This window comes from Dermochelys coriacea, chromosome 16, assembly GCF_009764565.3.
Source record: "Dermochelys coriacea isolate rDerCor1 chromosome 16, rDerCor1.pri.v4, whole genome shotgun sequence".
Classification (NCBI taxonomy): Eukaryota; Metazoa; Chordata; order Testudines; family Dermochelyidae; genus Dermochelys; species Dermochelys coriacea.
The window spans coordinates 15321200-15345117 of NC_050083.1; the positions used below are offsets into that span (position 1 = coordinate 15321200).

Consider the following 23918-nt stretch of genomic DNA (forward strand, 5'->3'; position numbering starts at 1 on the left):
CTTCATTGCACCGTGACTCCCTTCTGACAACTAAAATTACTACATGACCCTAGGACGGGGGGACTGAAGCCTGAGCCCACCCAAGCCCTGCCACGCCAGGCGGGGGGGGGAGGCAAAGCCAAAGCTTGAGCCCCACCACCCCGGGCAGAAGGGCCAAAGCCAAAACCTGAGCCCCGCCTCCCAGGGCTTTAGCCTTTCGACTTCAGCTTTGGCCCTGGGCCCCACCAAGTCTAGCCCTGGTGGCTCCATTAAAATGGGGTTGCAACCCACTTTGCGGTCCCGACCCGCAGTTTGAGAACCCCTGAAGTAGATAATTCATGCTTTGATGACGCTACTTGATTGTTTTCTACCCCCGGCTAATTATTAGCAAGTTGCTCCATAATAACAGAATAATGGTTATGCTGAGATACCAGTAAAAGGGAGTATAACTGGTGTGTGGTGGGAACTGTACTCAGGAGAGAAGAGAAGTGAGGGAGAGTGTGAGGGGGAGACAGATGTGCTGCTAAATATTGCTGCTTTTTAAACCAGATTTTTTTTTCTCTATCATGCTGCTAATCCTCTGCACGTCTTCTCTTCAGCTTCCCAGTGCTCCTTGTCAGTTAAGCTGTAGGGAATGACATGTAGCCTGATGGTCAGAGGTGTGAAGAATTGCCCAGAAAAATAATTTGGAAGAGGCATTTTTTGGCTGAGTGTTTGTCTCTTTCTTGCCTCCCTTTTCTTCTCACCCACCTAGCTGACCCTGCTGGAAAATATGCATTTATTGTAAAGAGAATTCAAGGAAACTTTAAAGCTTTTGTACAAGGGTAGTAGTACACAGAGAGAGAGAGAGAGATGCCTGTAAATCTTCCTGTGAGATGAGCTAAGAGTACAAACCATGGGCAGTTCACCACTGCAAATGCTGCTGTTTTGTTTCCATCCCATTTCCCACAACAGTGTTCTCATAATCAGGCTTTTGCTCTAAAGCAGCATCTACATCAATAGAGAGTGGGGGGAGTCTTGGGGAAGGGAAAAGTGCAGGTTGCCCAGCTTGGTTAAAAACGTAGTCAGGAGAAGCTAACCCATTTGTATTTTCCTCCCACCTGCCTTGCCCTTTTGAACCTAACCCCCTTCTCTCCCTTTCTCGCAGATCTCCAGAAGAAGGTGGGGGCCTGGGTCAGGCCAAAAGTGGGAGCAGCCACACTGTTTACAGCCGAGAGAGATCATCGCGCACTGGCTCAGAAAGTGCTGAGGGGCCAGGTAAAAAGCAGGAAAAAGAGCCTAAATCCACAGCCCAGAGACTGAGTGAAAAGGGAGAGACCATGTCACAGTTCGAGTTGAATTATGGAAGTAAGTGTCTCATTTAGTTTGTCTCCTTAAAGGGATGCTATCCAGTTAAACATCACATTCCAATGTCTTCCTTTCTGTTACTGATAACACCAAGCATGATTCAAACTGAAGTCATTTTAAATGTCAGATTTATTCTTTTCCCTCCATTTATTTATAACAAATTTCCAGTGGAATTGACCAAAAAATATTATGGAAACATTTCTACTCATCTTAAGTATTTGCAAAAGCTTTTAATGCTTTCATTAAGACCCAGTTTTGAGCCAAACTTGATGTTGGTGTCCCTTTAACATTTCTTCTGTGGGAAGAGTTAGGGGAGTGCTTATAGAAATGTCTCTCTCTACACAGCGTTACAGTCTATCTCAAGTCAAGAGTAAAAAATAGTCTGGTTGGTTGGAGAGAAGTTGAGAAACCATAGCCATCTAAAGCAGAGGAGTGTGATCTGAGCTCAGGACTGAAAGTCAACTGAGTTCCAACCCTGGTTCTGATACTGGCTCTCTGTGGCCTTAGGCAAGTCACTTAACCTCAGGGTTAATAATCCTTCAGGGGTGGGTTGTAAAGGTTAATCAGTTAATCCTTGTACAGCACTTTAAAGACTGTGGGTTAAATTTTCAAAAGCACTTAAGTCACTTTTGAAAATGGGACTTAGGCTCCTAACTCTTGGGTTCTTTTGAAAATGTTACCCAGTGCTATGTAATTTAGCATTAGAGGGAGTTTCTGGGTTATTCTCTAGAGTTAATGCTGTTGGTGTCATACGGAAAGCCCAGATTTCGGCTGCCAGTCCCAGGCTGTGATTGTCGAGGCCAGGGATAATGTGCTCAGATTCCATTGGAGAGAAGTGATGCAAGGCACTTCAGAGTAACCCTGCTGGTAGATATTAACAGGCTACAGTTGCCTAGTTTCCAAAGTAAATTTAAGTTGCTGTTGGCTAAGCTGTTTCACTCCTTAGCTTGGATCCCTTTTGGAATACATTTTGAAACAACCTTTTCAAACCATAAATCTTGTTCAGATGCCCTCATTGACAATCGGGTTTCAAGCACAGCAGAGGAGAATGAAGTGGGCTCTATCGTAGGAGAAGGCTTCATTGAGGTCCTCACTAAGAAGCAACGCCGCTTGCTGGAAGAGGAACGTAGGAAGAAAGAACAAGCTGCCCAGGTGAGGAGTGGGTGTTGGGAGTATGGAACACAGCCTGATCCCATGTAAAGCCTGCAGTGATCTGAGAAGGAGAGACTCACAAATACACACTTGGAACGTTTTGAGAAAGTAGCAGCATATGTGGTTAGACTAACCCTCACAGTATTAGGCATAGAAAATGTGATTTGTAGCTGGACAGGGGAAGTTAGTCTGTAAGCAACATCCTGTAGCTTTCTGGCTTTAGCTATGTTTGCTTTGGCTCCCAAAGCTTTTGCTGGCTGTTTCTTTTTTTTACTAATATGCAGCTTTGGCGTGCAAATGAGTGAGCAGACCCAAAGAAGGAATTTTGTAAAACTTCACACAGCGCACAGTCAACATGTGGAACTCATTGCCAGGAAATGTTGTGAAGGCCAAAACTATAGCATTAGTTAAGTTCATGGAGAAGACAGGTGTATCAATGGGCAATTAGCTAAGATGGTCAGGTATGCAACCCCAGCCTCTGATTGCCAGAAACTAGGAGTGGACCACAAGGGATGGATCATTCAGTGATCGCCTGTTCTATTCATTCCCTCCAAAGCATTTGGCGTTGGCCACTGTTGGAAGACAGGATATTGGGCTAGATGGACCGTTGGTCTGACCCAGTATGGCTGTTCTTACTTATGTTCTTGGGTCTGGGTGGGTAAATTGAGCATTTCTTCTTCCATTTGGAAATATTTATAAGGGAATTGTGGGAATAGGCCAGTTTTCATCTTAGGCTGACAGTTGAACAATCTTTCTTTAAAGGTAGAGTTCTTAAGTCCAGATCAGAGCTTCTCAGCAGGCATCGACTAACGAAAACTCACTTTGCCAGATTAAGGTTTTATACTTATCTCCTGAACAGTAAGACTTTATCTGGGTAGGAGGCAGCAGAAATACACATACAGAAGGCTGGTTCCAGGTTTAAAATAATAATTTGTAGCCAGACCATTTTTAGGGACTTAAATGTCCCTTTCCTAACTGCTCATTAACCCTTAAGCAGTGTTCTGAGACTGGATTGCTATGGCTGCATTGTTAGTCAGAGTCTTCTGTCAGTGTAAATGATGTTCCAATGGATCCTTCTGACCCTTTTACCCCTCTGTTCTTGAGGAGTGGAGTATGAGGAGACAAATCTAAACTGATACGCTGAAGAAAGGCTCTGATTGCTCCCATCACCGTCTCTCCAGTCTCCCATTGTGGAGAGTTAGTACATCTAGAACTGGAAAGAAGCACCATTTGAAACTCCTTGGTGACTCTAAATGAGGAGGAATTGCAAACAGTAGTGAGGACCGAAATACAGAGGGGCCTGGAGTTTGTCTATGTTACAAAACGTTATTGTGTTTGACCATGATTGTGAAGAATAAGGACATGATGCTAACCACAACTCATTGGTCCATGTGGACCAGGATAAATTGGGTTCAGTATTGTGTTAGCTAATTGTGGTTAAACTCCAGAGTGATGCTATGCAGAACACAATTTATCCTGCTCTATACTGACTACCAACTCGGGCCAACATTGTGTCCTGTGACTTGCTTGTATTACAATATTTTACCACCTTTGAATACTATTCTCCAATCCCTTAAAAGGAGTAGAAACATGGGCATTAAGCACCAAAATGAAATTCAGCTTGGAAAACTGCAGGCTAATATGTTTGATGGGAGAGGGGAATAATCCAAACCACAACTATTCAATAGAAGGAAGAATTCTGGGAAGCAATAATGCTAAAAGTGAACAGCCCATTCCTGGAGTTCTGCAATGGGATATGGCAGCAGAAAGGACGAGTGCAGTTATGGGCTCTGTATACCATAGGATGGAGAGGGAATAGCTTCCCTGGGGTGCAGCTGTACCTGGAATATTGTGTGCAGTTCTGGGCACAGTATTGACCAGAAAGACATTAACAAACTGAAGAGAACTCTAACAATTTGTTGGTTTTTTTAGGTGACTAGAGGAATTGAGGAAAGATTTAGGAGTAAACTTTGTATAGCTTGGCTAAGTGATGACTAAAGGTGCGATGGAGACATGAATCTAGAAGTATCTGAAGACTGTAAATTCTGCGGAGAGGGAGGTGTTTTTTTTTTTTTTAAAGCATAAATGGGGATCTAACTAGGAGTGGAAGGATTAAATTCAGCAATAAAATGTTGTTGGGAAGTGCTTTGAGACAGATCTATTGTGTGGTGGGTTATCAAGAGATGTGATAGAAGCCTAGTTCCTTGGCGCATTTAAAATTAGGCTAGAAAGAGTCTGAGTGAATGTGCAATAGGGAACAATCCTGTAGTGGCAAGGAGATGTGCTAGGTAAACTAACAGCTGGTTTCCTCTCCGGTATCTGATTCAGTGAATTATCAGTCTCTTTTTTTACTGTGAACTAGTGAATTGATCCTGCTGTGTCAACAGGACTGGGGAAGAATTAAGGAAATATCTGAGTTGGAGGTTTAATTTTTTTTTGCTTGTCCCTCTCCCTGCTGCTGAAGCTAGCCGTTCTTAATAAATACTGAAGAGCTCTTCTTCAGCATTCCTGCTGTGCCACCACTGCAGGCCTCCCAGCGGCAGCTGGAGACAGGAAACAAAACACTGTGGCAGTCTCCTCTTATGGTGTCCCTTGCTGGGGTTGTTTTGGTAAAGGCAGCCCCAAGCTTGGGATTACTCTCGGGGGGGGGGGGTGCGGGCACATCTGCTTCAAGAGCTAAATAAAAGCCTGGAAAAGAAGCCTGCCAGCAGCAGGTTAACCTGAATCAATAGCAGGTTTTATAGCCTGAACCTCTCTCTCAGGGACCAACCAAAGGACGTGTCCTTCAGTCTCGTATCCCGCCTCGATTTGCAAAGAAGCAGAACAGTATGTGCCTGGAGCAAGGCGATGTAACTGTATCCGGAAGCAGCCTGGGCACAGAGATCTGGGAGAGCAATAGTCCAGGTAAGAGAGGGTCTCCATTATTTGCCAGCATTGGGACACTTCATAGTTATGGATCTGGGAATCCTTTCATGTTGAGGGGGAAGGGTGAGTGTGTGCATACGTGCCTGAAGCAGAAGGGCTTCATTTACATTCCACCTTGAATCCAGAGGGGAAAGGGAGGTAGCAGATCTTCTGGGCTCATGTGTACAAAACATTGCTGGTAAAATCATCATCCTTCCACAGCTCTGACCATGTCACCCTCCTGTTCAAATCCCTTCCCTGGTTTCTTCTTGTACCATATCAAGTTCTAGCTCCTTGACCTTATCTTCTAGGCCCTGCACAATTCTAGCTGATCTACATCCTGGTTCTAATTTCTTCCGTTTTCTCATCCTCTTGCTCCCTGTGGCCCTGAGCCTTCATCCAAACTGTTTTCTTTGTACCCTTCTCCCACTGTGCTTCTCTGTAAAGCCTCCCCCTTTCATCCTTCCAACTTTCACTTCTCCCTGAAAATCTTTCCACCTCCCCTCTCACTTCATACTCTGTCTTACTTGAATTGGAGTGCCCTGGCTCAGCCTGTCTGTTCTGGAGTGTAAACATTTTGGGGCAATGAATGTGTCTTGCCCTATTTTTATAAGCAGAATGTGAATTTACAGCACTATATAAATGATGTGCTTGACGCTCCATTTCAAGCATCTGAATCTTGTCTCTGCTCTTCCAGCCCTCTCCGTTCAGTCACCTGGCAGTGATTCCTGGAGTAAGCCTGTAAATGCCTTTAATGGCACTGAATCCAGCTCCACTGAGGTAAGGGGCACCTAATCTACTGTTCAAGTGTTGTGAGTGTATATATAAAATATTCATGTTAGGTGGCTCATGCTTCTCATTGCTGCTATCGCGTTTAGCAGGTCTGTCAGCTCTCCTTGTGCAGTTTTAAATTGACTGTCTACAATTCTGATTAAGCATGGTGCTGTTCTAAAATGGTGGGACAAATTGTGCTGTTACACGTAGGTGTAAATCCAGAGTAACTACATTGTAAAACTACCTCAGAATAGCACTCCTAACTGGGAGCAGAGCATGACCCAGTATGTGGAATCGTGTTTGTGTGCCTCACTGTAATGTAGTGAGAAGTGTGTCGCTGTAATGTAGAGTGGATGTCTCTGAATGCTGGAGTGACCTTTCACCTGTAGAGACCGGAGTTCAAATCTGGTTTGGGTCATAAGTGAAATGAGTTTGGCAGTCTCAGCGTAGTAGCCGTGTGGGGCATTTTTCATTGTTCTAAAGCTGCAGTGGGATTGGTGACCTGGATGGTTTCTGCTTCAGGGTAGCCTAGAGCTGGAATAGCAAGGGGCACTGCAAGTCAGGACTTGCTCCTTGATAGTTATGCTTGGTAAATGGGAACATGTTCTCGCTGTTGTTGTTCTCCCTATGGAGTTGGGTTTGAATCTGGGGCTTTAACACATTTCGTGCTTTGCATAGCAGGGTTTTAAAGGCAGCCAGGGGGATAGTGGCATTGACTTGAGTGCGGAGTCTCGGGAATCTTCCGCTACCTCCTCTCAGCGCAGTTCTCCATATGGCACCCTCAAACCAGAGGAGATGAATGGGGCTAGCCTGGTGGACCCAAAGCCTGACTGCCAGAAGGAGCAAGTTCAGAAGCAATCTGATAAAAAGGTAATCTGGATTTGCAGCTAAGCCAGACCACGTAGTGACTGGTACCAGAGACCTTGTGAAATTGGGTTTTTGTTTTTTCATAGCATTTTTAAGGTAGAGATCGGGTTATTCAGTCTTTGTGTCTCAGCCTCTCTGCTTTCCCATCAAGGATTCAGATCAAGGCTCAGGACAGAACAAGGAACACAAGCCCGGACCAATCGGCAATGAACGCTCCCTGAAAAACAGAAAGGGTTCGGAGGGAACGGAACGGCTGGAAGGGAATATCCCCCCTGTTAATGGGGTGGAAATTCACGTGGACTCAGTTCTTCCTGTGCCACCCATTGAATTTGGAGTAAATCCTAAAGTGAGGATTGAATTTAATTTTATCTTCTTGGTGGTTTGAAATCCCTCTTGTGAGCTTGTAGAAATGCAAAAGATGGTTTAGCCAGAAGGATTATCTAGGGCAAGCTTCCATCGCGTGCACTGTAGATTTGCCTTATAGATTTCATTACTGACACAAACCAGGTTCTCAAGATGTCTTGGTAGATATTTATTATCCTGAATGGGGTGGGGACAGTAAGGGAGAAATTAAGGCCTGTTGTCCTGTGTATGCCATCAGGGATGCCTGTCGCTGAGTATGGAGAGCTATTTTGTTCTTGTCCGTCAGTAAATTTTGCTGAAAGAAAATTTTTAGTTTCTATCATCATGATCCAGGTAAATGTTCACTAATCAGGAGCAACTTACAGGGGGCCTTTGGGCCTGGATTTGAATGGTGCTTGTTGCCTTTTTTCAGGACTCTGACTTTAGTCTGCCACCTTGCTCTGTCTCCAGTACTGCGGCTAACCCTGTCACCAAACTGCAGGATGCTTTGGCCGGTAATGTAAGTAAATCTTAGTTATTGAAATGGATAAAAAAAAACATTTATTTGCAATTGATTTGATGCTGATCACTTACATGGTTTAAAAACAGCAGTGAACATACAGGCGCTGTCTCTCAAAATTTTTTGATAAAATCAGTGCCTGGTTAGCTCAGACACACCCAAGCCTTTAAACAGTGACTCAAACACCATTCATCAGCCTGTGTAAATTAAGAAGGCTTGCATATGTCAGAGGTCACCAAATTCCCCTCTTTGGGGCACCTGTGGGGGAGGGGAAGACCAGCAAAAGAGTTTAGAGAGTCCTGTTGCTGGACCTGGAAAGTGGAGTTCTAGCCACTGGCTGCCAGAGTGCTCAGGGCGTCATCTTTGCCACTGGCTTCTGCTCCCTATGGTTCACTATTAGCCAACAAGTTTCCATGTGCTTTTAGAGCTCGTAATAAAATGGGTAGATGGCTGGAGAACAGACTGTTAAAAGAAAATGGATTGAGAGCCCAGTATCTGCTTGTGGTTCAGTTGTGTTCAGTGATTTAAACAAAAACTTCCTCTGAAATGTCTTTATTTTGTAGCCCCTTGTATTTCTTGGAGGTTTGCCATTTTTTTCCTTACAAGTGTTTTATATAAGCAGACTTACTCTGCCATTTACATAGGTTCACACAGTGTGGAAGGAAAAACACTCTTTACAGTAGCACCAGCTGTGTACCAAATTCAGCTCTGGTTTAAGTACAAGTGCAGCTCCGTGGCGATCAGGGGAGTTACGCCTGCTTACTCCCAGGTTGCATTTGTCCCAGCATACCTGTTGTGTTTATGGTGAAGCCAGCTATACATTTTTATAATGTTGAGGCAACTCCATAGTCCATTCAACAAGCTGAGAAACGACAAAACAGTTTGTGCTGCTGTTACTTAGATCTTTTTGCTGAGGTTCCATTTGACTTGTTGCCTTCCTAAATTCCTGTGTTGTTACAGACATTCTTAGTGTTCAGCATTTTATAAATCTCCTTTCAGGCAGGGTTAACGCAGTCCATTCCCATTCTGCGAAGAGATCACCATCTCCAGCGGTGCATCGGCCTGAATCCAATGTCTTTCCCCACTGCAGACCTCACTCTTAAGGTAATCAAGGCATTAGCTTTGCTTGTGTTCACTTTGAAAGTACAATCCTCTTTGGCCACAGTAGTAAAGGGAGAGAGAACCTTCACAACAGTCCAGATGTTTCACTGGTCAGTTGCAAAGTCTGTAACTGGCCCCTTTAAAAACAGCATGTGTACATATGTGAATTCAGCAGAGGGGAGAGGATGCCATTTTGAGGCCCTTGATACTGACATCTTCTCCAGCCATAGAATGGGTAGAGCAAACTTCCCCACCTCAACCCTACCCAGTGCAAGAGAATAATTCAGTATTCCTGGCCTCTTTGATCTGGGCAGTCTGCTGTGTTTCCCAGCAAAGGGGCCAACTAGTGCCAACTGCAGTGGTTTTTTTTGTGAAGTGGGCACTTATTCAACAGCCATTAGGTGGTAATAGTTTTTGGTGACTACCAGCCTCTACAGGTGAGTGGCTCCCTCTCCCATTATCATTTGCTTCTGTTGAAATTGCCTGTAGTAATTGCTTTCTCTGCTCACTTCTACAGATGGAGTCTGCACGCAAGGCATGGGAGAACTCCCCTAGTTTACCAGAACAGAACTCTCCAGGAGGTGCTGGCTCAGGCATCCAGCCTCCTTCCAGCGTCGGCGCTTCCAGTGGTGTCAACTACAGCTCTTTTGGTGGTGTTTCTATGCCTCCTATGCCTGTGGCATCCGTAGCACCTTCCGCATCTATTCCAGGTACCTGCCTCTGTCTGCCAGAAGCTGGGAATGGGTGACGGGAGATGGATCACCTGATGGTGACCTGTTCTGTTCATTCCCTCTGGGGCACCTGGCATTGGCCACTGTTGGGAAACCACATACTGGGCTTAGACAGACCTTTGGTCTGACCCAGTCTGGCCATTCTTATGTTCTTGTTCTAGCTCCAAAGATCTGATGGCAGCAGGGCAATCCAAGTCTTGGGACTTAATAGTTTGTAGCTCAGCTCATCTATTCCTGAACTGCCAACCTTTCTGCAGGTGGCATTAAAATACACTGGAAAAGGATGGGTGATCATTTAACTGCCCATAATACCTACCTTGGAAAAGTAATACTCACTTAGGATAAGTGGTTGATAAATAAAACCTTGTCACTAAGGTGAAGGACAGGCAAGTAGATTTTGTGTATAGTCTGGTAATTTTCCTGTTTTGCAATGCTAGCATAATAAATCTGTGTAGCACTGTTGAGCCAATTGCTTGCTAAGATACTGATGAATGGCCTTGGTAGGTCTATAGATTTCTATCCATTGTACTGCGCCCATTGTACTGTACCCCGGGATCTGCTTTTGCTGAAATGAATAAGGTTAGCTTGTCACATTCTTCCTTTCCTTTTATTTCAAATTCTAGGTAACCACATCCCACCCCTGTATCTGGATGGCCATGTGTTTGCGAGTCAGCCACGCTTGGTCCCTCAGACGATACCTCAGCAGCAGAGCTACCAACAGGTAAAGAATCAAGGCAGTTAATTATTTTCTGGATGGGGAGGTTCTCAGAATTTCCCGTTCTTTCCTCTTGTAGTGAGCCAACCTACTTCCAGCCAAGAGGAGGTAGATTGTGGCTCCGTTCAAAGTCTATGAAAGCTGCTCTCCAGGGGGTACTACAGGCGACTAACGGGAGCAGGCTGATTGGAGAGGGGAAATGCCAGTTTTTGCACCGGTATCTTTTGACTGGATTTAAGAGGTGTGGGCTCTGTAAAACTTGCCTTTGAGTGACAGAGTGTAAATTTCCCAGCACTATTCTTAGCAGAACACGAAAACCAGTTTGAACCTCAGACCAGTTCCCTGTGGATGAGCATCTGTCCCCAAAACCACCAACTGGTCAGTACTAACTGGGAGCTCTGACAGTTTCAGCAAACAGGGCGTTGGATGGGCTGTGGAGAATCCCTCCAGAGCCGCATGAGAGATGGGAAAATCACTGACGTGATGGGCCTGTTCTATATACAGAGAGCTTCAGTCCTCTAAGGGAGTCAGTCTGATCCTTTTTTGAGCATTAAATTCCTATCCTCTTTCTCTCAGAGCCATCATTCACTTTTTATTCAGTCACGTACTGGCCTGAGAAATGACACTGGGGGCATTTGGGTGGAGTTGCAGCTTGGATAACTTTTGTGGTGGAGTGACTAGATGAAGAAACGGGCGGTCTTTTAACCCCACAGGAGGGTTTCCAACTGCCTTCGTGCCTTTCAATCACCTTCATTTCCTCTGCAGGCTGCTGCTGCTCAGCAGATTCCGATTTCCCTTCACACATCGTTACAGGCCCAAGCTCAGCTTGGGCTGAGAGGAGGCCTGCCTGTCTCCCAGTCCCAAGAAATCTACAGCTCCATACAACCCTTCAGGTAACAGTTCCTGGGTTTGTTTCCCCATGGCCAGAGCTCTCATGTTTTGATCTGCAAAGTTCATCTGCAGGGATGTTCTTTCCCCCTCCTTTTCCCCTCTTGCTAATGTCCTACCTTTGCAACTTTCCATCCCCTTCCCACCCACACCCACAAGCGTTTACACAGTTCTCTCTCTTCCCCTCCATCAGATGTAGAGAGAAGGGTTCTTTTGTAAATAGGAGAATGATTCATAGATTCATATGGTAATGTTAAAGCCAGCCAAATCCTGTGTGAATCACTTTCACTCTTGCCAAACTATTGTGAACTTGTGAGGTATGTCCACTCAGTGTTTTAAAACCCCTGGCAGCCAGTCTCAGAGCCTGAGTCTACAGACTTGAGCTCATGGAGCTCACGCTACAGTGTTCTAAACAGCTGTGGAGACATTTAGGCTCAGGCTCTGAAGCCTGAACAGGGGGTTGGGTTTCAGACCCCTGACCCGAGCCGGAATATCTGCTCAGCTGTTTTAGCACCGGAGCATGAGCCTGAGTCTGTAGACCCAGGCTCTGAGGCTCACTGCCATGGGTTTTAAAATGCAGTGTAGATGTGTCCCTGGTGACCTGGATCCTCCCTTACCACAAGCGTTTCTACAATTCTGGGCCCCTAACACAGTGCTTTGATTTACACTGTTTGGGTGGGAAATCACACACCTCTCCCCACAAAAATACTCATGCAAATGTGGGGATGAAGACTTCAACATTTTCAGGGTTTTTCTGTCTACTAGTCATGTTACGAGTAGCTCTCTTTACCTTTCTGCCGCACTGCAGCACAGTGGTCTTTCCAAGACACCATCTGTGGATAAATTAACTGGAATTGGTCAATACTAGTTGATTTCACACTGCTCCTGGTGAGGGACAAGCACCATGGTGCTGGCTCATAATTTTGAAGGGACTTCCCAGTGTGGGTGACTGAGATAATGCAGGATTCCTGCAGTTCCCATGGATGTTTGTCCGTATCCCACAGAACACTTTCACAGTGCATTTGATTGCCAGCCTATGCTAAGAAAAAACCCAGATTTGGGAAAGCAGGCATGTTACAAGAAGGTGCGTTTGGCAGAGGGATGCAGGGATGGTGGCTGCATACTGGTCTTCATGTGGTGCCCTTGTCCTGACCTTTAGATAAAAGAAACTGATCTGCTGAAAAGTGGACTTTTGGCCAAGAAGCTTTGGTTCTCCCCTGCTGATGGAGATCACTCCAGTACCCTAGGACACATTCAGTGAAACAGTTTTTACGATCCGGGGTGGTCTGAGCTACTTACCACTAGAGTCACTTCACTGCTACTATATGACTGAACTTCGTAAAGAGAGAAATATTGATTCCATTGAAGTCGTGACAAAACTCCTATTGACTTCAGTGAGATGGGGACTTAGCCCTAAAAGCTTTAGGATTAGTATGAAAGGAGCTGTACAAAGTTAAATTCTAGAGCTGAAAAAAATGTGGAACTACAGGTTTTTATTCCCTAGTTGATCTTTGTAGTAGAGATTACTTTTTAGAATGCCGTTTGCAACCCAGCAGCCAAATGCAGTTTAGGAAGTTGCATGCAGTCTCTAATAGGCTTTATCATTGTGCATTAACCTGTTTCTCTTCTTTAGGTCTCCGGTGTACATGCACCCCAGTCTGTCCCAGCCCAGTACCATGGTCCTGACGGGAGGTGCTGCTCTGAAGCCCCCATATTCTGCCTTCCCAGGCATGCAGCCCTTGGAGATGGTAAAAACACAATCTGGGTCCCCTTATCAGCCAATGAGTGGAAGCCAGACACTGGTTTATGAAGGCCAGATAAACCAAGCAGCCAGTATGGGAGCCTCACAGATGATGGACTCCCAACTTACACAGGTTAGGAACAAAACTAGCATGCCCCCCCTGTTTTTTGCATGTGTTCACAGAAGTGCAGTTTCTGAGACTGGGGTCTTAGTTGCTGTTTGCAGTGCACCATATACTTTCATCAGTAAGCCATTCGTAACAAGACAATAGTGTTATTAGAAGTACAGCATACCAGACTTTGAGATGCTTTACATGTTAAATGTATCTCTGTTTAAAACACACAGTGGTTAACTTAGTGAAATTAAGTATCCTCTTTCTGCTGATGACAAAGGCCTGTGTTTGTGTGTTCACCACAGATGTGATTGCTGCTTTGCATTTTCTTAAAGCTCTTACTGTGCTTTTGGGATCTGAGGCCATTACATTGCAGTGATAGCTGCCCTAAGAGCCCCAGCTTCAGTAGGCCAACACCTCCCCATATCTTTAGTAGTAACCATTTTAAAATCATCAGTGTTTTCAGGGTAATTTTGTTTGACCTTTAATTAAAGACCCATCTCTTTTTATTTCAATTAATTGAGCATTTTGGCCTAATTAACAGTTTCTGCTAGTCTGTTGGGTGGTATCTTAATAGAAGTTTCACTGTGTTTTCATGTCATCCTCTTGCTTTTTTCTTTATTAAATATAGTTCAGAAAGGCACAATAAATCCTACTGTCAGGGCAGCTGTGTTTATATGGATACTGAGCACAACTATTGAGTTGCTTCCATGGAGAAGTATTGTAGTTGGCTGTAAACTTTGCTTATATTGCGCAATACAATAAATGTTTAAAAAATACAATAAAAACCAGAATATTCCTAATCTTTTATCTTAAAGAGGGACTTTCATGCTGAGGCAGGCTCAAGAACACGATTGTTAATTACAGAAAGTAACTTAGCTGGGGAAAATGAAGAGGTTACTGGCCAACTAAGTATTTGAAGAAGTGCTTTATCCCTTGTTACCTGGTCTTTCCTTCCTGGATCATGTAATGAAGCTGTAAACCTATGTCATTACAATGTGGTGTCATGGGAAGTCCCAAATCCAGCAATTATGCGAACTACCAGATCGAGTAAGAGGGAATGAGAGGCTGCGAGGGAGAGAACTCTTGTTTTAAAGATCTCTGATAACTAGCAAAAGTGGCAAGGAACAGAAGGAAAAGCCACATGCAAAGTGAATAGGTTTCTTGGACAGCATGATAAGTATGGGCATCCACTTCATTTTAAAAAAAAAAAAAAAGAAGGGCAGCACGGCTTGCTAAGGATCATGGCAGTGTATATGAACTGTGCCTGAGTTTGTAAATGGTAGCCTCTTCTTGCCTTTGTTCTCCCTCCATGTTTTACGAGCCCTTTTGAAAATTTGGTCTTTTTTAATAGCCATTGAGTCCTGAGTTAATTTTTTTAATCACTTTTAACCACCACCATCATCAATTGTTTCAAGAAGGGATTGAAGCCTGTCATGGAACGTAAAGCTGAGGCCAGTGTGAACCTTCCTGATGTTCCAGTCCCTGAAATCACACCAGCAGAGGAGTATAGCAGATTTTTAGATGTGGACATCGAGCTGAAAACAAAAGGTGAGCTGTCTGACACCATTGTGGCTGCCATCACCACTCAGAGGGCTTGCCATGCAGTCACCACGAGGAAGACTGAAGAAGAACCGATGAAGGCTCCAGGCGATCAGGAAAGCCCTGTGTCTGAGCACAGTCTTGCTAGAACAGCACTTTTATTAAAAGAACAGATGGTGTGGTTACAGGGTCTGGCAACTCTATCTTAAAATGATTTTCAGTATGAAAGTCCCTCTTTAATGTTCACATCTGCATTTGTTCTATAGTAGTGTGTCAGGTTTAAGATGCTTCTTTTAGGTATGCTTTTAAGCATAAAATGCTGTGCTTTTAAGGTATTAGTAGGGAACATGTTGAGACGAACCATTGTTATTTCCATTAAATAATCACATGTAAATTTTCATGCAGCTAACAATGCCTATGCCTGGGTCCCAGCTTCCTCTGCCCCGCTATGGTTCTGGCCAGCAGCCACTGATTTTACCACAGTCCATCCAGCTTCCACAGGGGCAGAATCTGTCTGTAGGAGCACCCCGCAGGATTCTTCCATCTGGATCTCAGCCTTCTGTCCTCACTACCAGCAGGGAGGTAAGGGCTAAGTACTACATGAACACCTTGGCATTCTTTAAGGAGTCTTGTATTTGGGTTTGGTCCCTCCATAGTTTAAAAAAAAAAGGGGGGGGGCAGGGGGAACCTCTTGTGGGAATACAGTTTGTCATTAATGGGGAGTCGTGCTTGCTTACTGGGTCCTTCCAAACCTATGATTGGAGTGGAAGCAAAGGGGCCCCATTACTCCTGTCTCCAAAGCCCAAGCCAGCAGTCTCTCCAGTTCTTCTGCTGTTCATGATTCCACTTCCAGGAATCAGAACCCTATCTGGATCCAGTTTGGAATTTCCATTTAAATTAAATGTAAACTCCAAGTTTTCTTAGAAATCAGATGGGTGATTAACCACACGCACACCTGGAATACAGCTCCTAAAGTGCAACACAGTTGTAAAATGTCTCCATATGAGTGGACGTGTCAATGTTGTGGCTGGTTAGATGTATTCTTATAAGGAGTGTTTTCATGTGGAGAGAGCATGGGTGGCTAGAAGTCAGGCCTTTGTGTTTTCTTCCTGATTGTGCCTCAAATTGGGGCAAGTCATCTTGCCCGAGTGCCTCAATTTCCCCATCTGTAAAATGGGAATAATGATTACCTGCTTGATAGGGGGTGGGGGCCAGGCTAAAGATTGATTTAATTGTTTGTGAAGTGCTTTGAGATCTTTAGATATACAGAAGATATTTTCTAACTCATTTCCCTTCTCAGTCCTCCCAAATGGAAATGAAAGGGTTTCACTTCACAGATGGTAAACAGAACATGTCCTCCGGAGGATCTGTACCATCACCACATACTTACAGGTAAAGGATCCAGAGCGTAGCCCCATAGTTCCCGAATGACGTCTTGATTGAAAAGTGTTGAATGGGACAGTGTATAGTACTTAGCACTTGCAGAGAAATGGTGTTTGTATCATGCTTTCTTCTGCAGGATCTACTGATGTCTTCAAACGTAGAATCTACGTTTGTCCAGATACTGATGTAAAAGTATCATTGGGACAGCTTTGTTGTTTGGGGGGGGAAAATCCCCACAAACCACCCTAATTAGCTCTGTGGCACTTCGGCGAAATGCAGAAAGTTACTGGGATTGCATGAGAGCCTTGAGATTCTAATGGAATTAAATTGGTGCTCCTTGCCGAAGTGGAAATGCTGGGATGTGGAATAAATGTCAGGATTCTAGTTTTGTCCTCACAAGCCCAAGGAGCTGAGGGACTAATGTCCAGAAACTCTTAAAACCTCAGATTCTGAGCCTCCTTGATTCTTAGTTGCATATTCTCCCCATCTAGTGAATGTGCTTTCACTTGGGTTGGCGTTTTTAAGAGCTCAACTGCCCATATAAGGATGTTCTAATGCACAACTGGCCCTGCTTCTTGCGTACTGTGAAGGGACCTTGTTTTCACACTGACAGTGTTCCTGTTCCATCGGTAATGCTCCATGTATGCTCTCATCCTTTTGATTTCTAGGCCTAGCTCTGCCAGCCCCAGTGGGAAGCCATCTGGACCAGCAGTCAACATGGGTTCCGTGCAGGGACACTATGTACAACAGGTAGAGTATGTTAATATCTTTTGAGTCTTGTCCTGAGAGTATCTGCTCTTGCATGCTGCCTGATTCATAGAGATCCTGTCATTATGTTTTGAGCTGGCAGGCATCTATGCCTGTGCTGTTGGCAGTGCTAGGATGTGGAATTTGCTTCCCCTTGACATCCCTGTGCATGTTTGTGTGCGTGTGCTCTTTATCTAACTATCTATGGTGAGCCCATTAGCAACACTGACGGATTTTTCCTTAACATGATTCTGTTCAAGGGCTTTCGCTGTGTTTATGCTGTTTGGTATTTTTATTTGAATAACCACAGCACCTAGGAACCCTAAGTCATTGACCAGAACCCCATTTGCTAGGTGACCTTGCAGTTCTAAGTAATCTGCCCCACTCCAGCCTGTCCCCACTTCTTATTTATGCATCAGTTTTCTCATAAGTGTGTACTGTTACGGTAATGTTGGCTCCTTAATTGTTACTGTCCTCCTGACTTGATTTTATTTATTATACATTTATTGTATTATTATTGAGCACTCTAGTGGGAGATAAGGGCATATCAGAAATAAAATATATTACCCCATCTATTTCTTGGTCTTTGTCTACCCACACATGAGACCAAATTACTGAAAAGTCCCCAGGGAAAGCAGGTGAGAAGTTACCTTGGTGGAGCCTGGAGGTTTCTCACTAAAAGTCGAGGATGGCACATAACGGGGAGATGTGGATACTGTTCCCAGGCCTGCCACAGACTTGTTGTGTGACCTTGGGGAAGTCGGTGTCTTTTTGTTTTCCCTGTCCGTAAAAATTGGGGAGGGGAGTTGATGTTGAAACTACAATAGCTCATGATTGCAAAGCATTTTGGGATACTTACATGTGAAGTGCTTTAGAAGGGCAAAGTGCCTCAAAAATGGGGAATACTAGAATTTTGGAGCGCATTTGGGTGACTATCTTAGTCTTGTAGGGGGAGATACCAGCTTCAACACACAGCCAACAAATTCACATGCTTGACAGGTTTTAGCAATATTTCTGGGTGTGAGGTGCTCGAAGCCTTTGGTGATGGGCCACACAAGTATCCCTATGTATCCATGAAGGGGTAATCAGAAATGAGAGGGGAGAGTAACTGAGCAATCTGGCAAAGCAGTAGCCCAAGAAACTTCTGCAGGTTGCTAGACCTCACTTTAGGGAAGCTGGTGTTAAAATTGCTGCCTGCTTTTATTGCTTTGGGTATACTTTGGGTGGGATCTGACTAGTAGTGTGCCAAATACTTACCAGTAAGCAGCCTTTACATCAGAGCTGCACAGTCAATTATGCTATACACCTTTTGTTTTTTGTTCATTCCTAGGTCCCCTTGCTAGCTAATTCTTTGTTTCTCTATATCAAAAGGCAAAGCAGCGAGTGGATGAAAATAAAAACAACCTGGGAGCTGTGAAATTGCAAGAACCATCCTCTGCAAACCAGATGAAGCCGGTGCGCACGGGAGCGATCAAACCTCAAGCAGTAAAAGTGGAGGAAAGCAAGGCCTAGGAGAGTCCGTGATCACCTGCTGTCTCTACTGGCTGAAGGAGGCATTGCAGTTCAGCCTGTATCCCACTGGAAGTTCTGAAAATCTGGCCAGATCTACCATCAAACCAAGACTGACTTATGTGACATAATCTGAGCCCCTCTCCCAACAAAGCAGTTTGAAACAATGGATATGACATTGACCTGCTTGCTCAAAAAACAAACCAACCACCTGCCCCCACGTGACTGTTGAGTGGCTCAAGCCGTTTTTATTTTCATACCCCACCCACAGGTAGCCAGGATAGCTCATTTGGCAAAGGCCATCCTTCTCCTTCCCTACTTCTGTGTCAGCAGAATGGCAACGGGGAGAGGGTTAGTTGGAGGTTTTTCATTTTAAAGGCAGCTGAGGTTTTTACAAAAAAAAAAAAAGCTATATCTTTGTTTATTGCAAAACTTTTATATGTTCTCTCATTTCCCCCTTCTCTCTGCCCCCTCATTCCTCCCAGAAAATAACTCCTCAAACCAATATCATGTTCTGAGACAGAACTGCTTAATTTTATATACAGTTCTGTGCTACATTGACTCTTGTGTCTCTCTCAAATTGAATTGCTTGGGTGCTCTTCCCCCCGGAGGTTTAGCCATCCAGATTATTTGTTTAAGAGAAATACAGGACAGTTAAGGCATTCAGTAATTTTTCAGTATTTTGGTTTTAAGCTAGAAGCGGTGCTTGCTTTAGAAGTAAATGTGTAACACAGGTATATAGTAGATCAATGCATTAATCTTGAAACTTGCACCACTTAACTGTAGCTTTGGGGTGCCCTGTGCACAACAAAATGTGGCGTTTTTGTTTTAAGGAAAGGCACTGAATTTCTGTTGCAAGCTCATTTGGATCTAGTTGTTTTTGTGGGTTGGGTTTTATTTTGGAGACTGCCAAATGTACAGCGAAAGGTAAATCATGGATTTACAAAATGTAAAATCTATTAATGAATCTCCACACCTTGCATGGGTCAGAAGAGTTGGCTAGAGCCAACAGGTCTATTTGGACTACTTTTTGTAGTTGTGATGCTCTCTCTATGCTCCATCCTTGGCCGCTCTAATTCTTTATGCCTCCTTGCCTCATGGGGCTGCTCTCTGAGCTTCTCTCCCCCTACTTCTCCAGGTCTTGCTCTCTGCTTCTTTCTCATCTTCACAGCTTTTTGCACAACTCCCATGGACACAAACCAGTGGGAAACCCCAGTCATTGTACACAAATTCAATTCTTTTTTTTTTTTTTTTTTGCATCAGAATCATATGGTTGCATAGAGGCAGTTTTGATTCATCCCTGTGTTCTCTCCTTCCCCAAACTAACAAGAAGTGGTTCTCTCCTTTTGGTGCAGTTGTATCCAGTGGGTATGCACTTCCTCAAAAGAATTTGGGGGCATGTTAAAAAAAGGTCCCAATGGGAAGAGTTTTGGAGGTTGCTTTTTTTGTTTTGTTTTGTTTTGATTGGGTGTTGTGTATCTATCTATCTGTCTTACAGGACTGACTTGCCATTCCTGAAGGTGCTTGGGTTAAAGCTGATATTGGTCTTAAGTAAACTGAACCACCTCCAGCTAACTTGTTTGTATTATTTAGCTCTTAAAAAATAAAGAATGGACTCTGTTACTCTGAAATTAGGGAAGGAGAATGTCACTTCTCTGGTAGATGATAGCTTACCGACTATACCATCTACCTATGCTAGATGGCAGGAGGTAAATTGCTGGTGGTTCCAAAGAAGACATTTTGAACAAAGAATGTAATTGGGAAGTCGTCTGAAAGTGTTTTTTTTTTTTTTTTTTTTTTTTCAGAAGAGAAGGTTCTCCAGGATTTTCTAGAGATGCATTTGAAGTTTTAAGCTAGGTATAAATCAGGTTTTTCAATAACATTAGGAAGAGTTTAGACACCTGAACTAACTTAGACATAGTAATGTCCCCTCAGAGCATGGTAAAGAACCCTGAAGGGATTGGGACAGGTTGGTACTTTTAAAAAAACAAAAACAGAACTTTCTTTTTAATTTTGTGGATTTTTAACATTACAGTAGTGTGTCACCATATCTCTAGCACTCTACAAAGTACAGACCTTGAGAATTAACGACACACAGAGCCTTCAGAAATCTCCCAAACTTGTTTTCTCATCTGCTAGTCTTCATTCCTGCTCCCGACATTTTCCAAAGACTCCTCCACCAGTGAGTAATCCAGCCCCCTTCTATTCCTGTCTCCCTCCCCACCTTCACCTTGAAATCTTGTGAGCAATTGAATTGGCTAAAATGTCTTTATTACATTGTGGGGCCCTCCTGTCCTCCTGCCCCCCCCCTTTGCCCAGCTGGCCCAAGATAATATTAGACTGGAGTCTAATGACTAAAGACTTATCCAAGCCTCTCTTCTCTTTCCTTCCATCCCTAGACACACTATTTAGTCTTTTCAAAGACTCGGACCTTTTTCCTTCATCATATAAGACCTCTTGAATGGTCCTATGTGTTGGAGAAATCAGGTTATTGCTAGATATGAGATGTTTCAGTCCCTCTGGTGTACATGCCATCAGAACTATAGTACTTCCTGTTGAAAAAGGTAATCCCGCTTTCTCCTTTACCCCCTTCATCCCCAAACAGAATAAAACACTAAAATTTATTTATATGTATTTGATGTTGTAGGTCTAGGTGAAAAAGTAAATGTTTCACTGCTCTATTTATATATTATGTCTGAATTATTCTGTGGAGGAAAGGCCAAGAAATGCATGAGAGCTTCATTCCATTCATCACCTTTGCGTGACTGTCAGCTGCGGTTTACAAGACTCTTTCACTTAATGGATTTTTGTCTGATGGAAAGCAGTTTTAGAGCCCAAAGTTTTAACTTCTCTGCCATGTTGTTTATTAGCGCTAGTACAAGGTTAGTGCAGTCTGTGATGCTCTTGGAGTCAAATAAATGGAACTGTCTCCAGTCCTCAAGGTACAGAAATGTAAAGGTCTCTGGGCCCTATACCAGTTCATCTTTGGGAGGGAGAGGTTGGAGATGCATGGAATGTTGATGGATTTATAGGTCGTTACTTCTACTTGCCATCTCCATTGCTGAAATGTGGGGCCCCATAATGACTTCTTTGCTGCTGAAATTTGCTTTATCTGCAAACTGGCTGCCAAACAGATACAGTATGCAGTGGGAGGGAGAGGTGGAATCCATACTCTCATAACAGTGGGTTAAGCAGAAGTATTCAGAGGCTGACTGTGTTCTGCAGTTTAACCAGACAGTTTAGCGGAAGGCCTGAAGCATGTATGTGGGTAAATATTATCCTATTATGCACAGTGACTACTGGCCTGTCAGCTGCATTCAGTGCTACCTGCTTTCCTCTGTGTTCAGTCTGCTTTTAGCTCTCAATTACAAAAATTAATGTGAGTTTTGAAAAAGATGCCCTGTACATTTTAAATGAAAGGTTAAATCAGCACAGTCACTAGTGAAGCTGGTGGTGGTGTTGATCTTTCATAACTCACTGTTGGCTTTCCCATTTGACAGCTGTACAGCATTCAGTAACTCTGAATGTGTTCTCAGCCCATTGAATCTCCTGTGTGTTTGTGTACATGCAGAGAGGTGCACCATTTAACAGATTTGTTTGGGAGAATGCTGCAAAGCTACAAGCTGCCCTCTGGCTCATGTATATTTATATAGATACATAAAGAGAGACATAGCAGAAATGCTAAGCTCTGACTTTTTGGCAGGCTACTATATTCACTTTTAAATGAGCACCACTCCATGCTAAGAATTGTTCTGTTGCATTATGTTATCCTTCTTCTGTTTTGCTCCTGACTAGTTAAGCACAGATTAATTTCTTGGAATGTCAGCTATTTTTGGCAGACAGCCCCCAGTTTCCTTGTATGAAAGATTTCTCTTATGAGTAAGAATTATATTTACAACAACAAGCAGAATCCTTGTAATGTAGTTGTGGCCCATCACTAAGAGATGAACAGTTACTAAAGCAATGGAACTACTGGCTTTGTGAAGAGGCAGAACCAGTCCAACTATGTATTTTTGGATTTTTTTTGTTTGTTTTTTAAATCCAAAGGCCACCAAGACATCCCAAGCGGCATAGAGAATCTCTTGGATTTAATGATTTGTCCTTAGCACCTCAAGATGTCTGCAGGCAATAGCTAACCGGTAGTCCTGGGAATCACAGCAGCAGCAATGAAGGCACTCACTCTTTAGCATGTCAAGGCATTGTCCTTAGTTGGAATCCTTTCTCTGGTTCTGTATAAATTGCATTCATTGTTTCTAAAGGGGATATCCGCAAAAAGAACAGGAGGACTTGTGGCACCTTAGAGACTAACACATTGATTTGAGCATAAGCTTTCGTGAGCTACAGCTCACTTCATCAGATGCTTCAAAAGGGGATATTGTACTCCTTAAAGCTTATAACCTCATGACGTGTATAGGAAAATTTTTTTGGCCTTTCCTCTTTGTCTTTTCATGTAGACCAGATATTTGAAAGGGCAGACGATGGATAAATGTGTAATGTGCAACCTGTTTATATTTTTTGGAAACTTTAACTTGGACCAGAACTCAAATCACGAAATCACCAGGCCAGTGGTGGCACACTCTTTATTGCCCTTTTTCCTCCTTTTCCATACCTTTTTGTTTCTCCTTTCGAATATGTGATTGTATTAGCTCTTTCCATATGAAAGAATTCTCCTTATTTAAATAAAAAAGTTTAAAAAAATAAATAAAGCAGATTATGCTTTTCTCAAATTCCCTGTGTGATGTTGTTTGGTTTATATTTTTAGGAAGAGATGTATGTAGCTAGTAATGCTTATTACCATGCTCTCTGAACAGTTCATGCTTCACTTCGCATTCTCTACCGTCACTAAACAGATGTTTGCCTTTCCTAATGGTTTACAATACACACAATTCCTATTGTTTCTAATAGCTTATTTATATCATTGTAATACCTAACCCCCCCCCCCCCCCGTTGTGCTAGGTATTGTACAGGCTAGTAACGAGGCCTACAGTCCTTCATGTATAGACTAGGCAGAAGATTGTAAGCCCTGTTGCCGAACTACTTCGGCCTGCGCTCTTTTTCTGCAGGGTACAGCTCCAGCAATGGAAGCTGTAATGTAAACACCACGGGGGGGCTGCAGGGGCCGGCCTGCCTCCCTCCAGCACGCAGAGCCGTGACCGTGGGGGGGAAATGCTGATAAAATTCCCTCTCGCGTCAGGAAGCCGCTTCGCCTCTGTGGCTCCGTTTCTCCCCCTGTAAAACCGAATCCACTCCTCCTTCCCCCGGTGCGGCTTTCCTAGGGGGACGCTGGAGCCGCCCAGCCAGGCCTTGGCTCTTGAAATTTGCATTTGCGACTCCGCCCCCTCCCCCATCCCCATCCCCCTGGGCCCACGAGCTCGCTGCTAGGGCAACGGCCTTTCCGCTGTGCCTCTGATATTACGCAGCTTCCGGAGCCCGTGAGCACGGCCGCAGCTGCGCAGTGGGGCGGGGAGGCTGCGCGAGCCGGGGGGTGTGATTGGTCTGCCAGCGGGAGCGGGTGAGGTGGGCGCGCGCGCGCTCCTGCCCGAGCCGAGGGCTTCGCGGGCTGG

General features: G+C 44.1%; 1 protein-coding gene across 8 annotated transcripts in view; it reads left to right on the forward strand.

Moving 5' to 3' along the window:
- PRRC2B (proline rich coiled-coil 2B) overlaps positions 1-22425 on the forward strand; it is a 69151-nt gene extending 46726 nt beyond the window's left edge. For 2 of the 8 annotated variants that reach the window (XM_038374449.2, XM_043499063.1), the window contains 16 exons: positions 1127-1326; positions 2333-2478; positions 5241-5382; positions 6080-6162; positions 6835-7026; positions 7175-7369; positions 7799-7885; positions 8885-8989; positions 9504-9696; positions 10341-10438; positions 11198-11325; positions 12954-13194; positions 15121-15297; positions 16016-16107; positions 16767-16848; positions 18217-22425. In XM_038374449.2, the coding sequence (XP_038230377.1) occupies positions 1127-1326; positions 2333-2478; positions 5241-5382; positions 6080-6162; positions 6835-7026; positions 7175-7369; positions 7799-7885; positions 8885-8989; positions 9504-9696; positions 10341-10438; positions 11198-11325; positions 12954-13194; positions 15121-15297; positions 16016-16107; positions 16767-16848; positions 18217-18357 (2302 nt within the window). In that variant the 3' untranslated portion in view covers positions 18358-22425. Of the gene's footprint in view, positions 1-1126; positions 1327-2332; positions 2479-5240; positions 5383-6079; positions 6163-6834; positions 7027-7174; positions 7370-7798; positions 7886-8884; positions 8990-9503; positions 9697-10340; positions 10439-11197; positions 11326-12953; positions 13195-14594; positions 14725-15120; positions 15298-16015; positions 16108-16766; positions 16855-18216 lie in introns of those variants that run through there. The other 6 variants (XM_038374450.2, XM_043499060.1, XM_043499061.1 and 3 more) reach the window with 6 other exon arrangements.
- The last annotated feature ends 1493 nt before the right edge of the window (positions 22426-23918 follow it).